The sequence below is a fragment of the Tympanuchus pallidicinctus genome, unplaced genomic scaffold (genome assembly GCF_026119805.1).
Source record: "Tympanuchus pallidicinctus isolate F22 unplaced genomic scaffold, pur_lepc_1.0 scaffold3, whole genome shotgun sequence".
NCBI lineage: Eukaryota > Metazoa > Chordata > Aves > Galliformes > Phasianidae > Tympanuchus > Tympanuchus pallidicinctus.
In genome coordinates, this window is record NW_026294747.1 from 53,725,308 (window position 1) to 53,740,825 (window position 15,518).

General features: G+C 41.8%; 1 protein-coding gene across 4 annotated transcripts; it reads right to left on the minus strand.

Annotated features, from left to right (window-relative positions):
- Positions 1–1,332: 1,332 nt before the first annotated feature.
- Positions 1,333–15,494, minus strand: PCNX4 (pecanex 4). 4 transcript variants are annotated; one of them, XM_052695808.1, is made up of 11 exons: positions 15,374–15,494; positions 11,933–12,659; positions 10,882–11,061; positions 10,276–10,790; positions 9,407–9,507; positions 9,134–9,256; positions 8,521–8,884; positions 5,881–5,984; positions 4,408–5,444; positions 3,727–3,913; positions 1,333–3,334 (listed from the first exon to the last, which is right to left on the minus strand). In XM_052695808.1, the coding sequence occupies exons 2-11, from the start codon at positions 12,619–12,621 to the stop codon at positions 3,083–3,085; spliced, it is 3,552 nt and encodes a 1,183-aa protein (XP_052551768.1). In that variant the 5' UTR covers positions 12,622–12,659; positions 15,374–15,494; the 3' UTR covers positions 1,333–3,082. The 4 variants fall into 4 exon arrangements, with proteins under 4 accessions (XP_052551768.1, XP_052551769.1, XP_052551770.1 ...); XM_052695809.1 differs by lacking the exon at positions 15,374–15,494 and adding an exon at positions 13,965–14,867; XM_052695810.1 differs by lacking the exon at positions 15,374–15,494 and adding an exon at positions 12,991–13,324.
- Between the last annotated feature and the right edge of the window lie 24 nt (positions 15,495–15,518).

A 15,518-nucleotide genomic window follows, 5' to 3' on the forward strand; every position in this document is an offset into this window, starting at 1 on the left:
GCACCCTCATACAAAGCAGAAGCAAATCCCAATATCAGCGGTGGAGAACCGAGGACTGCAGGTTTAAAACTTCTACAGTCAAATTAACATTCAGTTCAATTGTTTACTAGAAATACCTCTGTAATTTCTTTGTGTTTACGAGCTTGGTGACCATTTTGCTGCTGAAGTCCTCAGTAATGTTTGGATGTACCTGAAGCCACACTCTCCAGGTAAAATAAAAATAAAAATTCTACTTCATATATATTATTGAGCAATAATAAAAGAGTAACCCATTCATAAATTATTGAAACTTTCTAAGTGTAGCAGAGTCAAAAGTGACATTTTTCACATGGCTTTTAATACAGAAGGAATCTACCATCTAGAACAAAAATGACTGATCAAATGACAAGCAAGTCTCACGCAGCTCTGGAAGAACAGAAGGTTCATTTCACTCCATTAAGCTGATTCCTGTTGCCTCATAATAACAAAATGAGACAGGCTGTCTCTGGGACTTAATGTTTTTGTATGAGAGCTAAAAAAATCCTGCTTAGGTCAGAAGGGGTAAAAATCCTCTAATGAGCACTGAACTTTTGTTAGATTAAAGCTGATCTTGTTCAGTATTCTTTTTCAAGGCCACAGTGTCTTATGCTTACCTTAGAGTGATGAATATTGCGATCTGTAATGCAAGCAGGTGTTAATAAGAATTTACAACACCGCTGATGCATACCTGGTTAAAAAGCTAGAACAGTTCTCAGGGGTCACACAGCAACCAGATACTGCATCCCAAATCATTCCCTCAGACAGATGAGTAGTGGCATATGCGCTTACAAGAGCTGCAGACAAACCTGGCTTGAAGGTGCTGTAAATTCCTCAGAACTCAAAGAAATGCTTCAAACCAAACAGGACTGTTCGAGTAGCACACAGAAAACAACACACGTAACAGAGGCACTGAGCCACATCAATCTGCAGTGCAGACCAAGAGACTTTAACCAGAATTTAACCTGCCAAAAATTGGATTCTGAAGAGGGGTACAGAAAATCATTACCAAGAATCAGTCATGCTGCCACACAACACAGTGCAATGTATGAATTGGCTCAGTGTATCCATGCATGAGGGGCTGCAGGACATGCTGCCTGCAGTAGCTGGGGACAGGATGTTACAGGGTGCTGGAGTCTGTCCATAAACAGGAATTCTGCACATAACTAATTCTATTCCTCCATCTGGTACCAATCGAGATCTCTGCTGGAACACCGGGGCCAGTAACACCAGTTACCAGCAATGCTTTTCAAGAAGGCTGGGTACCAGATGGAGAGAACCAGGGAAACAAGAGAAAATGATCGCAGCTCTCTTCAGTCTTTTCTCAACTAGTTTATTCGGTTTACAGAAGACAAAGTAGAAAACAGAAGAATTAAACTGTCTGCGAAGGTAAGTCAGTAGGAGGTGTACACTGAGGCAGGGAGGTTTAAATTGGACAAGAAAAAAAGAAACGAACAAACAACAATCCCAACCTTTCCAACTGGTATGAAATGTTTTAAGTTGGATAAAACATTTGCCAGGATAGTCCTCCTTGACTGGGAGCTGAAGCAGGTGCTGTGTAAAAGCCCCCAGCAGATCTGTGTCCACAACTCTCTGTTTCCAGGTACAGGGCAAGCAAGGGTTTTTGTCATTATCAGCACTCTGCTGTTCATGCTCCTGTGGCACACCAAACAACCACTGTCTAGAAGCTGATTCCATGAATACTCTATGTGAATTTCATACTGTACTGTGGAAGAGTTATGCTTTGGTGTTTGATGGGTGTTCTGGTACCACTTCTGAATTCCATTACAAGGTTTGCATACTTCACTGGTGAAAACACACAGTTAATAACCACATACATTGCACACAATCCCGTGACAAATTTTATCCAAGAGGAAAACATCTTAAAGGTGAGGAGCAGAAGTAATACACATGCTCCAGGTTATGCAGGACAGGGTTCTCTAAACCAACACCATACCAGTTACAGAGCAGATGTGCTTTAAATTGATTCTGCAGCTTGAAGAAAGTTGAGTATTTAATCCTGCTCAACCTACACCAGCAGTAACTACACTATAACTACAGATCTACAGAGAAAATACATTTATGTGCTAATGACTGGTGGTAACGACTAGGATTAACTGGAGAGATGACCCAGACCTGTTTCAAAGGAGACCTCAAATAATATAAAACAATTGCCAATTGTTTTAAGCTCTGCTAAGGTAAAAAAACAAACCAGAACAAAAACATAATAACAGATCTGCCAAAGACAGCTGGGCTCCACCCTCAGTTATCCAGCACTCCCTGCATTTGTGGAAGACTGCTTAGTGATGGGGACATAGGATGCACACAACAGTTTTACTGGAAGAAGGAAATAAAATTAATGCATTTGGACTTCAATTCCATCTGTCCCCTGACCACACTCGCCCACTTTCATCAGCAGGCCATACGGGTTATTAACGTGTCAGAATGCAAACTGTTTTATATGAACATCTTTGCCCCCCACAACATGTACTTTGGTAAAAATCCTCCCTTACGACTTCACAAAAGCACAGCTGATAACTTACTACAACTAAGGAAGATCACCCAAAATCATATATTATCACAAGTACTAAAACTGAACTCAGTCCAATATAAAATGGCCATAATAAAAAAAAAAATAAAATCATATAAATAGTCATATATACACTTTGGTTACCAACTCTGTGGTTGACGGTTCTACAGGGAGCTGTAACCTGTCAGTGCAAGTCACCTGTCCAACTATTAGAGAGAAAAAGATCAGAACGCACCACAGTTAATGATCAGAATCATGCTGCTCTTCTCTAACCTGGAGAAGAGAATTTCAGCATCTCCTGGCTTGTCAGCCACACTGGCAATGGTGTCTCAAATGTTCCAGCAGCAAGAAAACAGAACTTCCTGCCTGCTGAAGGTTCTGGCTAGCACCACTTCTGTGCAAATCACATACACTGGTTTGGCACTGCCACCCAGCGCGATTCTCAGTCTTACTTCTAGTGTATAAATGTAGCATGAGCATTTTCCCAACAGGCAAATGGAAAATAGAAAATAACAACAAAGAAGTGCTACAGACAGTCTAGAACAAAGACAGATGCAGAAGCTCAGAAGAATAAACAGGGTAGCCAAGAGGTGGGTCTGCAGCTTGCACAGTGAGGTTTCTCAGAAGAACTGGGTGTGCCTGGATGCTGTAGCGTTCTTCATCATCGTTCGTGGCATACAGCAGCTCCCAAGACAGATTTGCCCACTGACCTCGGACAGCTTCATCATTAAGCTTTCCCACTTGTACTAACAGTTCCTGGAGAGTGAGGACTCGCCCAGTGTAAATTCCCTTCAAAAACAAACATCAAAATGTTCATTGTTTTCTCCAAGCAGTCACACAAGCACCTCAGTTACAAAGCACTGAATGAGGCTCTGAAGCACTGGGACACCTCATGCTATGAGCACTGGCTCTCTAAAATGGCAAAGTGCATCAGCTAGTCTTCCTGATTCAACTCTTCCATTCTGGAACATAACCAGCAAACATGACAGCATCTGAAGAACAATGCCTTGCTATTTTCAGCTCCTGTCTAGCGCAATTTGGTGGCACAGCCTAAATCTTTTGGAACAAAACAAGAAAAACCAAAAAACACACACAAAACATGCACAAACAAAACACCAGACAAACCAAAAAATAGTGGAAAAGAAAACCAAGCTTTGACACCGCTTGCTGATTCTTCTTACCATATTTCGATCGTGCCCCAAAGAAAAAAGGTATGGCTTTTCTTGGAGAACTGCTTGCTGCCACTCAAGATCTGACACCAGCCCGATGTACCAGTCGTTTTCATATTCTTCTAGATAGTTAACAAGCTCTTTGAAGTTCTCAACTGGACCCAGGCTTGCTTTGTCAACCATGAGTTTAAAAGTGTATCTGAAGGGTACAGAAAGACATACAGTAAGTACTGCTGCAAAGGAGGGGAGGAAGAAAGCCTCTTAGGCAGTACTAACTTTGTCAGTTACTTCTTGACAGCTGAGTAACTAGCAGTTAGTGAGCATATGCTTTTAGCTCACCCAGACGTAAAGCACATTAGCTGAAACATCTTCCATTCACCTCAAACACTGTTACCCTGTCTGCTAAAAGGAAGTGCCAAACATTTCACTCCATCGCAATTCTCCCAGGTGATGTGGACAGTGAAAATGGGTCGAATTTCAAGAGTTGGAGGCAGCTGCAAGCAGGGAATGAATAAAGAAGGAAACTCCATACTACAGGCTTTGTGGCCTTGGCACACAGGCAGTATTTACGTAGAAAGAAGCTACAAATACCTTTAAATGAGATGGTTTTAAAGTGAACTAATCTTTGCAGACTTTCAAAGTTCAGTATTCCCTATGTCCTTTTTCAAATCTGAGAGAGCATTTTGCATTTACCTGAATGCTTTTAATGCAAGTTGGAACAGCTCTGGTTTGCCAGTTAGCCAGTCCAAGCCTACAGACCAAGGAATACCACCAGTGTAGGCTCTGAACACATGGCTCGGGGCAGGCACCGTGTTATCCAGTCCAAACAGACCAAAACAACACGACAATACACCATGGACGTATAAGTCTTGTAAAGCTTTATCTTTCATAAGGTCATCAAGTAAATTGGAAGGCTTGTCTTTCAGGTGAAAAAAGTCCAGTTGACTCAAAATGAAGTGGTACCATTCTTCTGGAAACTTCTGCCTCATTTCATGGACTTTGGAAGGAGGCACTGGGGCTGTTCTCCATTCTTCAGGGATGCTCAATAGCTCTGAGTAAGAGCAGCTAAACTCAACCCGAGGTAAAACTTCCTGCTGTTTTCCTTTGTCTACAGCAGGAAGCCCAAGCACAACAGCCCTGTGTAATTTATCTTCCGGCAACATTTCCTGCAGGACATCTTGGCTTTGTGTTTCTACAGATCCTGGAATAGACAGATGCACTTTTGGTGTCATTCCCAAATGCCGAGGTTCTTTTCTGTCTCTCATTCTGCCCCTGGATTCGAGATCAAAAACATCACTATCATCAGTCCAGTCCTCATCTGTATCAACGCTAACGCTCTCTTCGTCCCTCAGGGCCCCGGGTGCTCCTACTGCACCACTGTGCTGCTTTCCTGCAAACGGTCTTTTCTTGTTCCTGTCTGCACTGCCCAGGGTTTCCCATGCTTTTGATTTTTTATAACAATACTGGACAAGCATCCATACAAGCACTTTAATGAAATCATCTTTTAGATGCTTTAAATTCTCATGGGAGTCAATTATTCCAGATAACACATTTCTGGCATCAGAATACAGTCTCACAGGTAGAACGGTACAAGGAGTCAAAATGTGTCCAAAATGGTGATTGAGAGAGAGAATCTTTGCGTGCTCTTGATGTTCAAAGGCCATTTCAAAAATCTCATCCACCCTGTGAGCTTCAGCAGCATGACAAGATGTTTCCTGCAGCTCCAGTCCCTACAGCAGAAATGCAAACAATTTAGTTTTAGTTTTTACCAGTCCTTATCCTCTGTTTTATACAACAACATTTTTCCCAACAAATGAAGATGTGCTCCATTATCAGAGCATTTTCAGAGAGGAGCTGCCTATAAATCTAACTAGACACTCACTACACTGTTAGGCACAGATAAGTGACTTTAGAAGAAGCCAAGAATTTGCCTCATGCAAATGTCTACCAGCTAATAAAAACATGACAAGACAGAAAATAAATAATTTTACACCTGCTTGGCATGTCAGCTGTAAGACTAGTTAATACAGATGGAACACTCATCTTAAAAAACTGACTGTAACAGCAGGTAAATCAGTTATGTGTTCAACAGCAACGCAGCAAAATCTCTACATGGTTCTAAAACATTCAAAAGTAAATCTCAAGTTAAGTAAAGCATGCAGTTACCTTAATATTAACACCACAGTAAGTGAAGCCTTTTTCCAGCACCAATATCCACATTAGTCTATCCTGAAAACGGCACAAATAATGTGATCCAGGTAGAGAGAGACCTAAACAAGATAAAAGAAAAAAGCCAAACCAACTGCTGTGTTACTGTAGCATTCTATCAGTGAAAGCCTTTTCCACATGCCAGCTAAGAAACTCAATTGCAAACACAAAACATCAACGTAACAATTAATTATACCTGGCTAATTAGTACCCTAGGACCTTGAAGGAACTAGCTGCAAAGCCTGACCTTGTAGTTGTCCTGCTATCGTTGAAAAAGCTGTAGAAAATTGTGAAATCCTGACAGAACTGCATGACTGCAGTATTCACACTGAACCAGGATTAAGTAACTCCACCCTCAACTGCCTTCATAGTCCTCTGTGATTGAAGATCACCTTTAGCTGCATTTCCAAGTGCACAGGTCCCATCAATGGAGATATAAATGGAGATATATCATGGAGACATAAAATTCTTGAGACTGTGGAATGCAGTGAAGAATCACCATCTAGCATATGGGTATCTCAGTGGCCCTGCTTACTGGAGTACAAAGCTAAGGGAACACGAAAATTCTCACTCAATGGAAGTCGGTACCTATACTACCAGTTCCTAAATTAATTTGTCTGTATTATAGTGATTAAAGAAGTATTACTCAGGATACAAAATACAGAGCTTGAATCATTCTGCTAGGTTGGGAGTGGCTGTTGATTCTCTTGAGGGTTGAGAGGGGTTGCAGAGGGATCTACACGAAGTGGAAGGCTGGGCAATCACCAACTGCACGAGGTTTAAGAGCAAGAAAAAAAATCAGCTGTTGTAAGTTTGACATCACCAAAAATAGTCAGGAGAAACGAACTGAAATTTCAAAATTAAGTTCTGAACAACATCAGATCACAGATCAAAGTCATTAATGCTCAAAAATCCCACAATGTGGTGACGACTGTAAGAATTACACAGCTTATTCCCAAACACACACGTTCTACCTCTCTCTTTTAACCTATTTCAGTAAGAGGCAACGCCAAACTTCCTTCCAACTGGTGGTTATCGTGTATTTAAGTTACAATCACTGTCAACTCCTCACACATTGGTGCTGTTTGAAAGCCTGATGAGGTACCTTTGCAGCAGTTTATGACTTGCTTCTGCTCTCACTCACATCCAAGTGATCACTCACTTCCATGGAGAATTTCAGTTTTAGACAGTTGTAAGATGGAATCAGTGGAACCAAGCATTAAGCTGCAGTTAAAATTTAAGTAACCTTTTCTATCCCAGTGAACTAATGAAGTGCATTTTCTTGCTAACATTTTGCAAAGACTGCAACATTTTTCTTACTAGCAGTTAAAGCTACTAAAACTTCTTTACATAAAAAAGTATGGCTTTAAATTAAAATGGAGACACACAAAGTGGAACATTTTCATATTTTAACTCATCTGAGAACACAACATTTTTTCTTGCTTGAGGACATTCATTCACAGATTTTCCCATTAAAGAGAAGACACTTTTTCCATCAAGACTAGTGTTTAAATTATTTAAGCTGAAGTATGCATGCCACCAAACCCACAATGGCCATAGAGAAACATACAGTACACACACAGAGGCTGATGGACTGGACAGTTAAATGTCTCGCTTCTTTAGGGGAAAATAGCTTTTTTTTTTTTAAATATCTCTCTAACTGTATGAAAACTGCAGCAAATATTTCCTAGTAAAGCAGTTGTATTCAGTCTTCACTAGATAGAGTGATTAACTTCCACCCTCTTTAAATATCAGTCCAACTTTTCTAGTTGTAAACCATAAGCCACAGGCTTCTGAAAATGTTTGTCCTTTGTCACAGGGTAACGAGCTTTTGATTATTTATGCTATACAGAGACTGCTCATCTAGAAAATGAGCTTGCAATTTCAAGTTATTCTGTCTCCAGCTGGGAAAAACAGCAGCATTTCTTCCCTTTTATTTATATAAACCTGTGAAACACCCAGCATCACGTTCATCTCAGGCTTTAAGATGAGAAGTGTTGTGGCAACCCTACAAGGTATGACATTAAGTCTCATCAACTGGTTCTGGTCTCAACTGCTAATGCTAGTTAGGTGACACCATATACCTTAATACCTTAATTCCATCCATATTCATTCTACCTTATAACATAATCAAATTAGTAGAATCACCTTCTAATCCCCAAATACTGGGATGGATGAAGAGAAAGGCATGCACATATACAAACACAAAGAGCAGTTTGACACCTCCTTCTCTCCACTGTCAAGAGAACTCCTCAATTCACTGTCTCTATATAGGTGGGATGAATTCATGCCATCTTTTTTGTTCAGAACAGTAAGATCACGACTGAGACTGCTTCACTGCCCCTTTGTTTCTGCTTATTTGCTTATTTTAAAGGCAACAAAGAGAAATATTTCCTTGAGAGAACCTAAGAAGTACAGTGGCATGAGAAAGATGGGAAGTAATCAGTTTTTCCTCAAATGAAAAATCTCTGGTAATCAGATTTAATCTAAGCACTTGAAAAGTATTATCAACCAGATGCTGATTCTGCCATGTTGCAGCAAGATCACATTTCTCAAAGTATTAATTACATTCCATCGTGGTGGAGCTGCCATACCTACCTAAGCTACCAGCTGCTAATGCAGACTGCAGAGCAAGAGCCAGGCTTGGAACCATCTGCTGGTAGTACACCGTGTCAGAACAAACACACGCTGTGGCACCCACTGGTCCTGGCCAGCTTCGGATCGGCCTAGGAAAGCCAATCAGAAATACTGGTAGCGTGAAGAGAGGCAGCAGTGGAGAAGAAAGGAGCGCAGAGATGGCAATGAAGATCAGCAGGATTGGGAAGAAAACCACGTTCAACGTGATTAAGGTGGCAGCAGATTTACGACGCTGTTTTTTCTCTGTCCATGATGTCAAAAGAATGGCTATGGCAAATTGCAGCTTTGAGGCAAACTGAAGCAGTCGATCCCGTAGGATACCAACCTGCAAGATACATACAACATGAGTATGTTTATCTGTATTTTCTATCACAGCACTGCTAAAACTGCCTTATCTAGAATAATTTTAAGAAAGCGAAGAGTGATTATCATTGACTTCTTTAGAGTGCATGTCTTAGTACACAGCTTTTTAGTCTCTGCTAGATCCTGAACTCTGTACATGTCTAATAGGGGAGGGCAAGGAAATAGAGTTTAGATTACAACTAAATGCAAAAATATACATTATGACAATTACCAGCAATAGTCTGATTCCTGTATCAAGGCTCTTGTTCCACCACAGGTCTGGATTGAACACCAACATTTGCACTACTGACACAATCACAATGTCCAGTAGGGCATTTTCTGTATTCTGCCATACCTAAAATAAAGGTATGTTAAAAGTACATTTTAAAAACGTGCTTAATTTTTCTCGGCTTTCTTGACCTGGAATATTTCTGCCAAGTCATCTTAATACTTGAATAACGCTAAAGAGAATTTCTTAGGCTAACGTAATTAAACTTCAAATTACCATCCTAAATATTCTTGTGAATCCAATGGAAACAGAGACAGAATGAAGGTTTTGCAGCGACCGGTCTAGTGACAGGAATGCTATCATAGCAAACGGAGACACTGAAATGGAAACAAAAGAATAATTGATTTCCTTTCAGAAACATGAAGTTTACAGTGGTAAGCAGTATTATTGCAGAGTAAAGTCTTAGTGTGAAAAGAGAATTCCTTCTTTCATTGTGACAAGCTCCTCTTTGTATTGCATTTCCAAGACATCAAAGAACTAATGGTAATGCAAACATTTATGTCAGTGCTTGCTTTTCACTTACTTTCTTTGTTTCCCTGAGAAGGGAATATTTCTAGGTCAGTCCACTTCCCCAAACTGGAACTTCTTATGAAATTGAATGAACTTAGGTCAAATTTTGGTTCCCTCAAAGTAAACAAATTTGTCCCTAACCCCACCAGAAAGGAGAGTGTTCTGTTTGCTAGCAAATTCAGTAAACCTGAAGACTCTCGAATCACTTTAGATTCCAAAGACCTTTTTAAAAAAAATCAAGTTTTTTTTGTTTGTTTGTTTGTTTGTTTGTTTTTTTTAAGTGAATACTGATGTTTTAACTAAAATCCTTTAGCAGGCCTTACTTCTCGAGCTGGAGTTTTAATATTCTCAAACTTTAAAGTTTATCCCTTTAAAAAAAATAAACTGGTAATCACTTTCAAATATTCGGAGCCCGTATTTTCTCAATGCAGAAAGAACAGCAAAGAACAACAAATAATTCCAGCCCCTCGGTTTTTCTTAGTTCATTCACAGTCTTGCACATAAAGTAATTCTAGTGTTGTTTCAATCTTCCTACAATCATCATCTAACAAACAACAGATAGTGTGCATTCCTACCTAGTGTTAGTAAAATCCTCCTGACAACACCAACTTTCATTAGCCTTCTTTGCTTCTCCATGAATACAGTCACAGTCCTGATATCCTTGGGATAAAAGGGGTTTCGGAAGGTTCCAAACAAGTACACTCTCTGAATCTCTCTAAGAATCCACACAGTTACAAGTAATACCAGCAGAACGTAACTCACTACAGCCTGGGGACTGGCCTTGGAAAACGATGAAAAGCCTGCAAACTGATGCAGCAGGCTAGCTTCTGTGAGAGCAAGTGTCAGTACAGTCAAATAAAAAATCAACTCCCTCCACCCAAGCTGTATTCTAAGACCACTATGCATATCTTTAGATTTGCTGGAGGCTAAACGGCTGCTCATGGGGCGTTTGAAGGCAAAGCCAATCTCGCTTAGGTTAAGACTCAGTATGAACCCAAATCCAGTCATGAAGAGGATCGCACCGAGAGTGCTGGGAATGAAATACGATGCTATTGCTGTTCCAGCAGAAATGAGAAACATTACTAACAACCTGTGAAGGAGAAAATAAAAAAGATTTGCTTGAAAAGAAAAAGGTTATAAACAATATTGCTGTATTTTATCATTATATAAACAAAATTTACTTTGTGTTACTTGACATAGGTGAACCTCCTAGTCCAAACTCCAACAGTTGTTCCATTCCCCACAGAAAAAGTGCGTCAAGCGGGGGCAGAATTCCCATTGCCCACAAGAACGGCAGACAAAGAAATACGACGTGCAAAATCTGGTTTGCCTGCTCTAGAATGGGTGCGTTGACAGCAAACCTGGAAAGAAGAAATGCATTTGACTTTCGTGAAGGAAAATACAGCTGATGTGTGGGAAGGCTTTTTGCCCAATTAGTACACTCCATCCAGAAGCACAAACACGACCTATTCAATCTACAAGACCTCAGCTTCTACCTTTCAAAATTGTAGTAATTTTGTACATAAAAGCATTTAAACCTTTCTGTAAAAACACAAAGATCAGTATTAGAAGTCGGCATAAATTCTAAGCCATCAGCAAGTTCATCAGCAAGCACACTGACTCACAGGTGGACTGCTAAGGTACTGGATTTCCCTCTGCTTCCTAGTAAACAAATACGCCTGCCTCAAAGGAATGTTTTCAGGAATTTACAGAACATCTGAATTTTCTGTTCATGAGTTTATAGAGAACTATTTGGGGTCCAAGAGTGTTTGTGTAATTATCACATTGTAACTGAAAAAGCAACTAGGGTAAATTACATCTTCAAGTGCAAAACTAATCCAATCAAAAGCAAACACGCTTTTTTTAATAATGCATTTGAAGTACCTCTGTCACATGAACACGTTTTCTGACTAAGTGATATCACTACTGCTTGACAAGGAGAAAGCCTGTGTAAAGTACATCTAAAAGCAAATTAACACTGCAAAAGACAGTTTTAACTGTTTCTAACTTACAAGCTGCTCAGGGTCTTCCCAATTTACGTGACAAAATACAGCAATTTAAGAACAACCTTTTATACACAATGTAGAGCATCAGTATTTGACATAACACTTCTCTGCCTTCTTTTGGACAACCTACAGTTAATTTCCCTCAGAAGAATAATTGCACCTTTCTCATAGAAATACACACAAAATAACTAGAGCTTTAATTAGGAAAATGCTGCATTAGGTTTACCTGTGTGCAAGATCCACTGCAATAAAGACAAAAATATAGAAAGGCCTCATCAGAGCGGTGATTTCGTAAGTATCCAGCGCTTGGAAAGTAGCAGTCTCAGTAGCTGTATTTACGATTAACGAATACTCTGCTATACACACAGTCACCCATCCAAACACAAAGATCATAACAGTTCCTCCAATGTTGTTATACAGCAAGGTTATTCTGTTTGGCAGCAAGTACCAAGTTCCCAGCCCGCACAATACCCCTGCCAGAAGCGAATGGAATACAGTGTTGATTATGTACTTCTTGCCAGGAATAATAAATTTTATTGTCTCTGAACCTACGCAGCTGGAAAATTCAAACTCATCTTCATCTGTTAGAGCATTCTGGATTTGCATTCTTTCTACTGTCACTGTTTTCTGTTTTGCATATAGATTTGCCATCTGAAGAATAAGCGCAGTGACAAACATGAGTCCTCCTGAAAGTGCTGCAGTATAATAGTCTTTCATAATGTCTAACTGGTACAGAAGCGTTCCTACTCCTCCCAAAACCCATGGCATCAAGAAAAGAATAATCTGATTCACATATACGTAAGGAGGGGCACAATAGCCCAGCTTAAACCGAGGACCTCCCAGCACAGTCTGCGGAAAGCGCTTCAAGAAGAACTCCTGCTTGTAATCATTGAGCAGCGGTACATCTGGACCCATTCTTATTACTCAGGAATGCTGGATGAGTATCATTGTTCCTGTAAGAGAGCAGAAAGAAGAAGGAGCAAACATTACTGAATCTTACTCAAAACCGAGACCGAGAGCTCTCTTCTCCTATTTTCATGTAGCTAATTCTAGCGGAATTTTAACGTTAGTACCAGAAACTGCCCTAACACATCCACAGATTTTGCTACTAGAATACAACTAGTAAGCAAACGCCAAGAATGTCAATAAGACCATTTTTTAAATTAAAGAATACGCTAACGATCCAAAGCTTTAGGCAGCAGATGATCTAACCTGTTACTGGGAAATGAGAAAACCACTCATCTCCACACCACAGTGTCTGCCTAAAAAGGATTTCTTTTTCACCTGGGCTAATTCCAAACACGTCTTGCTATGGAACTCCAACTTCAATTAATCCTGTTACAGATCTCCATGGATAATCTGAAGAGTCACTGATTTGGGCGCATAATCAGGCATACAGTCACACCTGAAGTCCCAACAAAAATCAAAGCACTATGAAATAAACTGTAAAAAATTAGTAAAGCCTATTATTTCTATAACACCAGCATCTTTAGTGTCTTTCCAACATAGCTTACTGCCTCCTAAAACATATAAAGGAAATAAACACTGATAGTTCTCCATGCGCTGATCCTGCACAACTCACATCTTCCTCATGGCAGTGAGGAAAGCTGAAAGAAGAAGAAAACAGAAACACAGAACGGCCAGGGCTGGAAGGGACCTCAAGGATCATGAATCTCCAACTCCCCTGCCACATGCAGGGCCACCAACCTCCCCACTTAATACCAGCCCAGGCTGCCCAGGGCCCCATCCAACCTGGCCTTGAACACCTGTAGGGACGGGGCATCCACAGCGTCTCTGGGCAGCTGTTCCAGCACCTCACCACTCTCAGAGTAAGAACTTTAAAACACCTCTAAACCTTTACAGTGGATCACCATGTAAGAGCCAGTCACAAACACTGAGAAATAATGATGGTAACTCCAATATTCAAATATAATCTTACAAGACTGGTCACAAAAGCGAAAACCCACAGATGTTCTTGGGAGATGCTAACACGTACAAATACTTGAGGTAAGACACGGGGTACAATGGTATTTCTACTCCTCCCAAGAGCAGCACAAAGCATGCAGTGCAGAACTAATTCATTGATAAGAATGCTTCTTAAAAAGAGATGCTAGATTGCCTTGGAAGATGCAATTCTGCCTTCCTTCCACTGGATGTGCACAACCCGATGAAAGCCTACTAGACATCATTGTTGATACAGTGAAATACATTGACCACCACGGAGTTCCCACCTACTGTGATCCCTTCCTTCTACATACCAAATCCTTTTAGGTGCATCCGAGCCACTTCACTCCTCACATTTAATCACATACTAGTGGCAGAGGTAGCTGCTCATCATTCTCAGACTAAGAAGCAGTGCAAATGAGAGATTCTAAAGGCCATTTCTATGCACTAGCTCAACCAGAAGCTTGCCTTCAGGGAACACTACCCCAACACACACCCCAGTGAAACGTGGGGCCCTGCAGGCTTTCTTCAACCACTCTCCACCAACGCTGGATTATTTTTTCTTCCAAACTGTAAAAATTCCAAGCTAGAGGAAAGGAGAAGGCAGAAGTCAGTCATAATGGAAAAGACACATGTTGACAATGGGGAGAGGAATTCACTGCAGTCAGCTCAAGGATGTGAAAACCTAACAGTGACGCACCCAATTAAAAACAACTTTCAAATGTCATTTTAAAAGTTTACAGTTCAGGCAACCTCTTTTATAAGAATACTGCTTAAATGACCTGCATACACAAAAGTAAGTTGCTCCCACAGTTAGGTGCAGCAGATCCGTATGTATGTAAAGGACAGAAGACGAGCTTTCAAACAAAACCAAAGAAGAAAGTAGAACCAAAAGGTGCACCGTCCTCCTTTAAAAGCAGATCTTTGGCAGCCGTGACGTTCAGCTCTCTGTAAAAAGGGCTATTTCTGTTTCAAGGCTTCGTTTGCGTTGTGTCAATTTGTATTGCCAACCAAACGCTAACAAAACATCCCTCTTACAGCTTCTGTGTAAACAACAGACATCTTCGTGCGAGACGCAGAATCTACACACACAAACAATACAGCTCCACTTGGCCACCCTCCAAAAACCTACCAGGAGCCAGAAAAGGAAGAGAGTTTATTTATAAAGCCCAAGACTTACGCTGAAGAAACGTGGAAATGCCCCCATCAGCAGTCCTGCCGGCTGCCAGCAGTCAGGTAACACCTCCCGGCTCCCACGAGGCGCTCACGCGTCTCGTTATTGCTGAGCCCTTAGCAACGGGGCTCCACGAGGCACCGAGTGTTTACAGAACCTGGCTCCAGCACGCATTCCTATCATAGGGGCCTGGCCCAGCGCTGACAACCCTCCTGGTTACCCAAACAGTCCGCGGGACAACAGCTGCTCATCCCCGGCAGGGACCGAAGCGTCGTAACGGCGCTACAGGGCTGCAGCGCCATCAGACCGCTCCACGCGTTCCACTCCGCCATCCGCGTCCGCACGGAGCGCTCAACGCACCGCGCACGGGATGCCCCCTCCCACGTGCTGAAGTCCCCGTATTCCCGCGGGGAAAGCCGCGGCACTGTGGCGGACGGCTCTGGCCCCGTGCCGGCGGTGGGGAGGTTTCTCCCCGTTGCCATCAGGCCTCGCTGAGCCACGGAGCCCGCAGATCAGATCGGCTCCTCCGAGCACCGCGGCGGCACCTACCTCGGGCCGGGGCTCCGAGCAGCTCGGGGAGAAGGGGAACGGGGCCGAGCCTGCGACAGGAGGAGGAGGACGGCGGAGCGCTGCTCCGCACCCCGACCCCACCGGTTCCCTCAGGGGGCGTGAACGGTGCAGGCCGCGGCCCGGC

What these genes read in the sequence shown, in the direction of transcription:
- PCNX4 (XM_052695808.1), bottom strand. Translation starts at nt 12,621, where the DNA reads ATGGGTCCAGATGTACCGCTGCTCAATGATTACAAGCAGGAGTTCTTC. An exon ending in CAGGAATCAGACTATTGCTG is followed by an intron (nt 8,885 to 9,133) that starts GTAATTGTCATA and finishes TGTATCTTGCAG; the next exon opens with GTTGGTATCCTACGGGATCG. An exon ending in CTTGCATTAAAAGCATTCAG is followed by an intron (nt 3,914 to 4,407) that starts GTAAATGCAAAA and finishes TGTACCCTTCAG; the next exon opens with ATACACTTTTAAACTCATGG.